Source organism: Geospiza fortis, unplaced genomic scaffold (assembly GCF_000277835.1).
Source record: "Geospiza fortis unplaced genomic scaffold, GeoFor_1.0 scaffold40, whole genome shotgun sequence".
Classification (NCBI taxonomy): Eukaryota; Metazoa; Chordata; class Aves; order Passeriformes; family Thraupidae; genus Geospiza; species Geospiza fortis.
This window is the reverse complement of record NW_005054297.1, coordinates 16,478,803-16,488,090: the sequence shown is the minus strand read 5'-3', so window position 1 is coordinate 16,488,090 and position 9,288 is coordinate 16,478,803. Positions and strand designations below refer to the sequence as shown.

The 9,288-nt window shown below is 38.8% G+C and overlaps 1 protein-coding gene across 1 annotated transcript in view; it reads left to right on the top strand.

Moving 5' to 3' along the window:
• The window catches only part of FRG1 (FSHD region gene 1), a 7,809-nt gene extending 2,369 nt beyond the window's left edge, over positions 1–5,440 (top strand). Inside the window, exons 3-10 of the mRNA XM_014307130.2 lie at positions 10–124; positions 958–1,080; positions 2,033–2,090; positions 2,264–2,378; positions 2,750–2,854; positions 3,537–3,628; positions 4,162–4,272; positions 5,163–5,440. Of these exons, the coding sequence (XP_014162605.1) occupies positions 10–124; positions 958–1,080; positions 2,033–2,090; positions 2,264–2,378; positions 2,750–2,854; positions 3,537–3,628; positions 4,162–4,272; positions 5,163–5,199 (756 nt within the window). The 3' untranslated portion in view covers positions 5,200–5,440. The remainder of the gene's footprint in view (positions 1–9; positions 125–957; positions 1,081–2,032; positions 2,091–2,263; positions 2,379–2,749; positions 2,855–3,536; positions 3,629–4,161; positions 4,273–5,162) is intronic.
• The last annotated feature ends 3,848 nt before the right edge of the window (positions 5,441–9,288 follow it).

Below are 9,288 nucleotides of genomic sequence, written 5' to 3'. Positions count from 1 at the left end.
CGGGACTAGGGCCGGGTCGGCGGCTCGTTCTCACTTCTTTGCATCTCCCCTTGCAGCAAGAAAAAGCACAAGGAAAAGAAAAGGAAAAGGGAAGAGGATGCGGCTGAGCAGCTCGATATTGTTGGTGAGCTGCTTTCCAGGAGTTACGCGACAGTGCGGAAACTGTAGGGGATGTGCCAGAAGCTAACGAGGTCGTTACAGGACTTCATAAAGCAAGTGTAACCCCTGTAGAAATATATAACTGTTTCTCACAACGTGTCATTTGTGTCTTGGGATCTTCCTGGGTTCCACACGGAACCTGTGACACCAATGGAATGGATTCAGTTTTATATAAGTAATAAAAAAATCATTACTATCTTAGCGAGATAGGAAATATTTGTAAGACAGTATACAAAGAGAAAACTTTACTGTTCAAAAAATGTAAAAGTCATAAATCTTAGTTGTGCATATGGGAAGGGCTTTAACTTTGGTAGAATTCTGTAGGAGTCAAATGTTCAAATCCAGATTGGTTTGAACAACTGAGGTCTAAGCATTACAACTTAACAGCAAGATGAAGTAGCATCTCTGTTTCTCTTGTGCTGGAGAATGTAATAAATGGATATGACCCCAAAACTTCAGGGTTCAGATCCAGAGGGAAAAAATATTTTTCTTGTGAAGTGTATCTTTGCTGCATCAGCTGAATGAATCAGCTTGGTCTGTGGACTAACACAAGGAAGGGATGAAGCACAGGAGCTTGTAACTAGGGATGACAGCAGGTCAAAGAGCAGGACTTCCTGAAGCAGCAGCAGCAACACCATTAAATTGGCTCTGGACTATAAAATAATGCACAAAGATTGTGAGATAGCTATCTTTTGAATTTAAAATTTCATAGAAGACACAGAGATATAACCTCTTCGGCTATTGTAATCAGAAGTTGTGATTACTCTGTTAATAAACTGTCATGGTTTTGTATTACAGGAAGCTGGTGGGCTGTCAGTAATTTTGGTGAAATTACAGGAACTATAGCTATAGAAATGGATAAAGGAGCTTACATCCATGCCCTCGACAATGGCTTGTTTACACTTGGAGCACCACATAAAGGTTTGTTCCAGGAAATTTGAAAACAATAGAGTTTTAATAATGAAGTGCCTAAAAGCATAGAAGTAGCATCACTTCAAGGCAAGCAGTGTTACAGCTAAAACCAGTTTACTACAAAAAATGCAATAATTCTAGCTGAAGCATGCAGATGACTTAAACCTAATGACTGCCAGTCAGTTTCACTCATCTAGTTTCATGCTGGCTTATGTGTGCAATAAATTGAACTGCACTGGAAATGATTACCTGTTAAAGGCCATACCACTGCTGGATAAAAAGCAGTATAATTTTTATTAAAACCTATAAAGTGTTTATGGTGTCACTTGAAGAGTGAAATTCAAGGTAGATGAGTTTTAATGCTTATTGCTGCATCCTTGTCATAATATACTTGTTTTGTCACTGCGCAAGAGGACTACCAATGTGCTGGGATAATTAGCTTGTTCTTTGAATTTGAGGGCAATGACTCTGACATGGACTGTTCCAGAACCCTGACAGTCTGTGTGTTTCTTCTCCAGACAGAGATCAGAGCAACAATGGCCATATTCTCCTGTTTTGGTTTTGAGGGATGGAGAATCCAGTAGCTTTTAGGATACTGAGTTGAGTTACCATAGCTGAACCATAATGCATTTTGTTATCAAAGAAATAACATTACAAGGAGATGAAGGTATTCAAAGCTACCAGGAAAATTACAAAACATTCTCAATTATAAATTTCTTTAAATTATGATAATCTTTATTTTGTGCCTTGTTTTAAACATTGTAAATATATGAACATAAATGAGCCCCTGCATTGCTTTTTTAAAAGTGAATACTCAAAAAGGAATTTTTAATGAAAAAAATACTTTCCATAGTATTTAGAAATAGCCAATGTTTAATTCTTTTTTATTCTGCAGTATTAGTAGGCTAATATATTTTATGTTTATACTTCGTACTTAACTAATGGAAAATTCATTCCTCAGGTGATGAAGGCCCCAGTCCTCCTGAGCAGTTTACAGCAGTTAAGTTATCTGATACAAGGTAATTACTGTAATGTTTCAAGTTTTGATACTTGTTATCTTTGGGTTTTGTGAGAAGGCATTTTAATACTCTTTTGAAATACGTTGTCTTTTACTAAAAGTGTCGGTGATGTTTTGGGTATTGTGAATTGCATTAATTAAAAACACTATTGTTTCCTACATTTTCTCTTTGAGGATTGCTCTCAAGTCTGGTTATGGCAAATACCTTGGTATAAATTCAGACGGGCTTGTTGTTGGACGTTCCGATGCAATAGGATCAAGAGAGCAGTGGGAACCTGTCTTCCAAGATGTAAGCTGTTTGCAATAGTTTATTTGATGTTGCTAGTGTTTGACTGTATTTTGAGTTAATCTATGTAGATGGGTATTTTTACTATGAAATAAAAGCGTTTTGCAATCTCTTTCATATTGTAACTTACGATTTTCCAACTGCAATGCATTTACTGTAATTGAAAGTTTTTTAAATGCTTCAATTGCTGCATTTTGGCAGCTATAAGCATCTTAAAAATGAAGGAGTCAGCAAGTCTGGCTAGCTATTGAAGTATCCATACATAAAAGAATTATTTACAGAGATGGTTGGCATATTGTAGAGGATAAATTGTTAGAAATCAAGGATTATATACTACCTCATTATACTTACCATGTGTGATATTGTTTCTGCAGAGGAAAATGGCATTACTAGCAGCAAACAGCCGTTTTATCAGGTGTAATGAAGAGGGGGACATAGAAGCCAAAAGCAAAACTGCAGGGGAAGAAGAAATGATAAAGGTAATCTATAACTTCTACAATTAATACAGGATTGGCAGGAATCAAACTCAAACAAGCAGGTGTCTGTGTGCTATGATGTTCTGTTAATACGGTTATAATTGTTTCCTATAAGCTGTCAAGTGAACTGGCCACAAGAAAGGTAAATGAGTTCCAGGGCTGTAATAATTCTCAATACTTGCTGTAGAGATAAGAAGATACTTTACCACTCTGGAGGACAAAAGAGTCTATGTGATCTTCCAAGTTTGGGACAGAAGAGAGGGATTATGACCGAATCAAGGACAGAGAAGGGTTCACCAGAACAATCCAGAAGGGGAGATTTTTTTAAGAGAATCTGAAAAGACTATCTTGACTTTATCTGAGCATGGGAAATATATCTCTACTCTCCAAGTAGAGATAGGTGTCTTAACTAGTCAGAGCAACAGTATTTTAAGTCAGCCTCTGAATTGTCCCTGCCAAAATTAAGAACTGTAGTAGTGCTTCTTTGAGATAAAGGCAGTTATTTGTCTTTATGCAGTTATTTCTGGTTAACCAGGTTGAAAACTGTGAACTTGAAAAGTGGCTGTGACTCTCATTCTGTTACAAAGGATATGTAGTCATCTTTCACGTGTAACTTACTATTCTTTAAATACAGGTGTTTTCTTTTGTGTTTTGGTTGTTTTTTCATTTTTCTTTCAATTATTAGATTCGTACTTGTGCTGAAAGAGAAGCTAAGAAGAAAGATGATGTTCCACAAGAAGACAAAGGAAACGTTAAACAGTGTGAAATCAATTACGTGTACGTACTTTAAAGCTGCTAACAGGCTCAGGTACCTTTTTTTGCTTCTAACTGGGGCTATCTTGGGGCCCAACTCCCATCCAGCCTTTCACTCACTTTTCATTAGCAGGACAAGGGAAGAAAACAGGGTGAGATAGCTCATTGCTTGAGATACAGGAGGGCTGCTGTACTAGATACGGTCCCAGAGTTAACTGTGAACAATTAGTTAAATTTATTTCCTTTGAAATGGGTTTAGATTCTGAGAGACAAAAATTAAAAACACCACCTTTCCTTCTCCCATCTCAAGCTCAGCCTCTCTCCAGACTCTTCTACCTGCTCCTCCAAGCCGGATGGGCTATAGGTCAATACACAGTGGTTTCTTTCAGTCACTCCCCTCCTTTCCTGCACTGGGATGGTTTGCTGGATTTTATTAGGTCAGTTACCTGCTGCTTTAACAGGAGCTAAGATTCTTAACACAGCTGCTGTTGTGTTGGAAAACAAAAATTTTAAAAAGCTTCAGTTCTTTACTACTTTTCTTTTCTTCCCCCTTACAGGAAGAAATTCCAAAGTTTTCAAGACAAAAAGCTTAAAATAAGCAAAGAAGATACAAAAGCCCTTAGAAAAGCCAGAAAAGAAGGCACTTTTCATGAAATGCTACTTGACAGGTACTTCAAAGTGCTAGAAATAATGTATTGATTAAAAAACTATTGGGAGATGGACATATGGTATAACCTGGGGTACAAAAGAGGGCTGGATTTCAGGGACATCGGTTCCTGAGCATTTTTCTTCTGGTGAGTGTTGTGCCTGAGTCCTTGGGCTTGCCACCTTTTTTTTTTTAATCTGGATTTTCACTTCTTTAGCTGAAGTTTGCGGGTTTGAATTTACCTGTAAATTAGTTCTTTTGAAAATCTTTAATCCCTCAACAACTCAGAACTAAACAAACTGAACAATCTAGTTAATCTTTTTAATTGTGAAAATTGAGCTATTTTTTAACATTTTTCAATACCTATGATACCAGAATATTTTGGAGAGGCAGAAGTTGCATTTTAAAGAGAAATAGTGTTTATTAAGGACAGTCTTTGTTATCTAGTGGGAATGTTTTTCCCCCTAAACTGAGACTAAAGAAACCATGTTGAATTTTTAAAGCCTTTTTTGTCAGTAAACAGTATAAATATTTGCATTAATTCAGTGGGTGAAATGCAGAAAACTATTTCTGATAATTGTAAGTAATGTGAGAACACTCCTGGGCTCTCACAGGTGGTCAGCTTCAGATCATGCTGAATGTGAATTGCATTCCTCAGAAGAGACAAAATGCAATTATGATGATTTGAAGGGAAAGTCAAGGTTAACTTTAGACACTGCAGTTCTACCTCCTTAGGAAAACAAACTTAATTAACAAATCCAAAGTGTTGTTAGGTTTTTATATGTACTTTGAAGCAAAGTTCAAGAAAAATTGCTTTCAATGCATTCTTAACATTTGAGGCAGATAAAACACCCAAGTGTAATTGTATTTGGTCTTAATCTAAATCTTGTTTCATTCACTCTTCCCATACAGGAGAGCTAAAGTGAAAGCAGATAGATACTGCAAGTGACATCCAGCTGGCCCATTTTCTTCTGCAGCTTTGATGGCAGCGTCAAATTGAAAAAGAGTAAAATATTTTCTAGGTGTTTTTTATTTAAAGCATTTTTTAAGCATCTTGAGGAATTGTATTAAAATTTTCTCAAATATTAATAACCCAGTTATCTTGTTAACTGTATAATTTGTGAATACTTGGCTTGTATGAAGGTAATGACTCCAACAAAAATTAAAGGTAAATCAATTAATAATGGTAAGCTATTTGCCATGTAACTTAAGCCCTGGGAGACAGACTGTACCCTGATTTAGTCCAGAGAGAAAGCTCCCTGGCTTTTAGTTGCCTTTAGGACAAAATTTAGAAATACATAGATTATTGTATGCAAATGTTCCTGGCCAGAGTCAGGAATTCTTGGATAAAAATGCAGCATAGCTGTGAGGTGTGCTGTGGCAAAGAGGGAGAAAAAAAGTTACTGATTTTCCTCCAGAACTCCTTAGTTTGGCCTAGGACTGGGGATTAGGGCTCATTAACTCGTCATCGTAGGTACCATACTACACATCCCTCCCTAGAAATGTGACTGATGTACAATGAACCATTGGAATATCACAGTGCTGCTGTGGCCTGCTGCCAAAACTGCACTCAGAAACACCGAGAAAAAACCAGCACTGCATGGAGCAGGCTGCAGGCCAGAGTAAGTATTTATGGGAAGTTCAGTGCAGGTGTCATTGATCCACAGTCACTGTGGATCTTAAATACATCTGAAGTGAACACTGATGGTGGAAGTAGATTGATATTACAGCATCTGTTTTTCTTTCAAGAATATATTGTTTGAATAAAAACTTGATTTATAGAACCCACAAAAATGGTTACTCAGATAGACCTGGAAGCAGAAGTATATGCTCTGGAGGGGAATGGTGCTGAAAGGACTGCTCAGCAGCAGAATAAGAGCCTGAGAATTACCCCTGAAAGGGAATTTTCCATTTCATATTAGTGTAAATAGGAGAATGCAGTGTGTTGCAAGTAGCTGTAAGTGATAGTAAGGGGAAAGTGGAACTGAAAGTGTGTTTGTCACAGAGAGGTGAGTAAGTGAAGTAAAAAGCAATGGCAGAGCAAATGAAATGAGACTGTCCCTGGTAGGAGAGGAAGTACTAGAATTGGCAAGGGACTGGCAGCCTTGCAGAGAGTAAGGGTATTTCAGTAGCAATGGGGTTGCCCTGTATGTTGGGACTAATGATACACTACAGTCTTGAGAAAACGTGTTCTGAGACAGCACAGGAACAGGGATCTGGGGAATGCACTGGAAATCTAGTCCCAAGAAAGTGAAATCAATGGTATAACAAAGCAGTGAAGATCAGTGTATTTATTTAACTGTTGCTCTGAGGAGTCTTTTTGAAGGTTTTCCCAATGGAGGTATTCATGGAGTCATCTTGAAAACACTACATCCTGACAGTAGTGTTAACACAAGGAGCTTTAATTTAACTGAAACAGAAAAAAGGGGGAAGTAATTTGGGCAGCCTCTACTTAGGGGAGAAGAAACACATCTGAAGAGTGATAATACAGTACTGGATAGATGAGTATAAGAGAGCAGAAGGGTGGACATAAGTGCTTAGTTTCAGTGAGACCAGCTGTCAGTACAGTTAGCAAGCTAACTGTACATCTTAAGAAGCATTTTCCTTCTTAGATTTTTAAAAACTGACCAAAGAAACCTAGACTAACCCAGCCTAAGGTGCTGGTGTGGACCCTGAAAGTGAGGTATTGTGATAGGAGCACAGCAGAATAGCCATAGTCAGAGAAGGTGACTGGTGCTGGAAGATAACTGTTTCTTAAACTGATAATTTCTTTACCAGTGAAAGAACAACCAGAATCACAAAGAAGCCTCAAAAAAGTACCCTGTGTAATGTGACAATGACATCATTTTGTCTTCAGAGCATTTGGAAAGAGCTTTTAATTTTCCAAAGTCTTTGTTTATTTTCTCCTCTTAAAAATGTACTAAAGATGGTAAAGCACCTAGACAAAGATAATGAAGTCCCTAACAGTTGTCCACCCCAGATACAAAAGATGACCAAAAGATGTTCAGAAAATAGCAGGACCAACTTAATCAGACTCTTTCTTACCATGCCCAAATATGCCCATAATAGCATATTTGGATATCTGAAAGCAAACACAGGATTACTGTCTTACATGTATTTATTTTCAACTGAAAATATTTTCCAAACCATATTGAAACTGCCTGATGTCCTGTTCTTAAAGAACTCTCCCATGAAAATCTCAAGGTTTAGCCTATTACACTGTAATTTTCCTCAGTTTCCAAATCCACAGATGGGTTTTGTATCTTCTTTCACTTGTGCTTAAATGTTTTTATGCCTTGGTCTCTAAAGCTCTGTGCAATTCCCAGCTTCTGCTCTGAGCTGGCTCCTTACTACGCTGTTGCATGCTCTCCTCCCAGGGCTTTCCCACACTATGGTACATTTTTTATCCTTTCCTGTTTCTTAATTTTTGGAGTTCCATACAGCTTTCCAATCAAGTGTCTGCCAAGGACTTCCCTTATTTTTCTTGCCACCTCCACTTGGTTTTGTAAGAGAGTTAATTGCACAGGCAGTTAAGTCACAATGTAGGGACTGCATCACTTCTTTTCTGTGTGCCTAAAAACACGTGGCATGGCTTAGGCATTGCACAGAGCACATGAGACAAGCTAAAACACAGGCATCCTGGAAGATTTCAAGTACTTTTTCATGGTACTTTTTCAGTTGGCTTCCACCCGCTGTTGCCAATGTAGACACTCACGAAGCATTCATTTGCTCACACTAAAACGATAATGCTTGTACTAAAATGACAGTATGCACCTAATTTAGCTGCTGATTTGTACTTGTTACAAGAACCTGGTCTAGTGGAAGGTGGCCCTGCCATAGCAAGGGGCTTGGAACTCCATGATCTTTAAGGTCCCTTCCCGCTCAAACCACTCTCCAATTCTATGAAACAGATACCATTTAAATGATAATTAGACGGCAGGGCACTTATAGATGGATGCATCTCATACCCTGTGTTTCTCATTAGTCTGTCTCCCCAGTTGCCCACTTCCTGCACGCCTAAGCTGCAAGATGGAGAAAAATCCTTCCTCAAGAACGTGCCTGCCCGGCATCTTTCATTACCATTTATGGTCAAAAGATAGGCTGGAAGTAAATCCCCATGGACCAATATCTGTAGAGCAGGTATTTGTTTATTGCAGCGCTGGTGGTGAGTAGGATATCTCCTCCTAACTCACCCACCCGTGTCAAGTGCTGTGGTGTATTTATACAGTAAGTATTGCTTAATATTGCTATGTCACTACAACATCATCACACGTGCTGGAACTAATTTACATAGTATGATCTTATGTTTTTAGATTGTTCTTTTGCACTGCACTTGAATCTTCCCAATTCAGGGGTCATTGGGGGTCTTTGATGAAGGCTTCCAAGGTCTTCACATCTGAACTTTTCAACTTTGTCTTCAGAGCATGCACAGTTACTGTGTTCCTTGGTCTGTTTGGTCCCAGCCAGTCTAAATTCTTTATGTTGTGGCTAATCAGCTTTAGATTTGCCAATTTTTTATTAGTGCTATACTTACCTATCTCTAAAGCCATCCACCGGGTGAGGTTTTTCTTCTTTTTTTTTTGTCTATTCAGCATTAAGCAACTAGTTAACCACATACTAGCCATTATATTGTCTAGAAAGATATTTATATCAGGTTATGTACATATATCAGGTTATATTGACATAACTCAAGCTATATAAGCACCTTGTAACTTTGACCTAAGTTATATAGGCATCACCACACAGCCTACCTAAAATCCACACAGGACGCAGAGTAATTAAAAATCGCACTACTGCCAAAGTGGAAACCGGTGCCACGGGTTTTCTCCCAGCCTTGCCAAAGAGAGGCGATTCTATTTCAGACTCTCCTGTGCGGAAGTTGCCATTTGTGGAAGGGCGACTGAACATGAACTGCTGAGCTTCCCCATAACTGCACGGGCGTGGCCGTCCCAGGCCGTGCCGTGCCGGGCTGGGTCGGGCCGTGCCGGCGCTCCCGCCCCCGGCGGGCGGGGCTCTGTCATGTGGCCGCGGCTCTGGG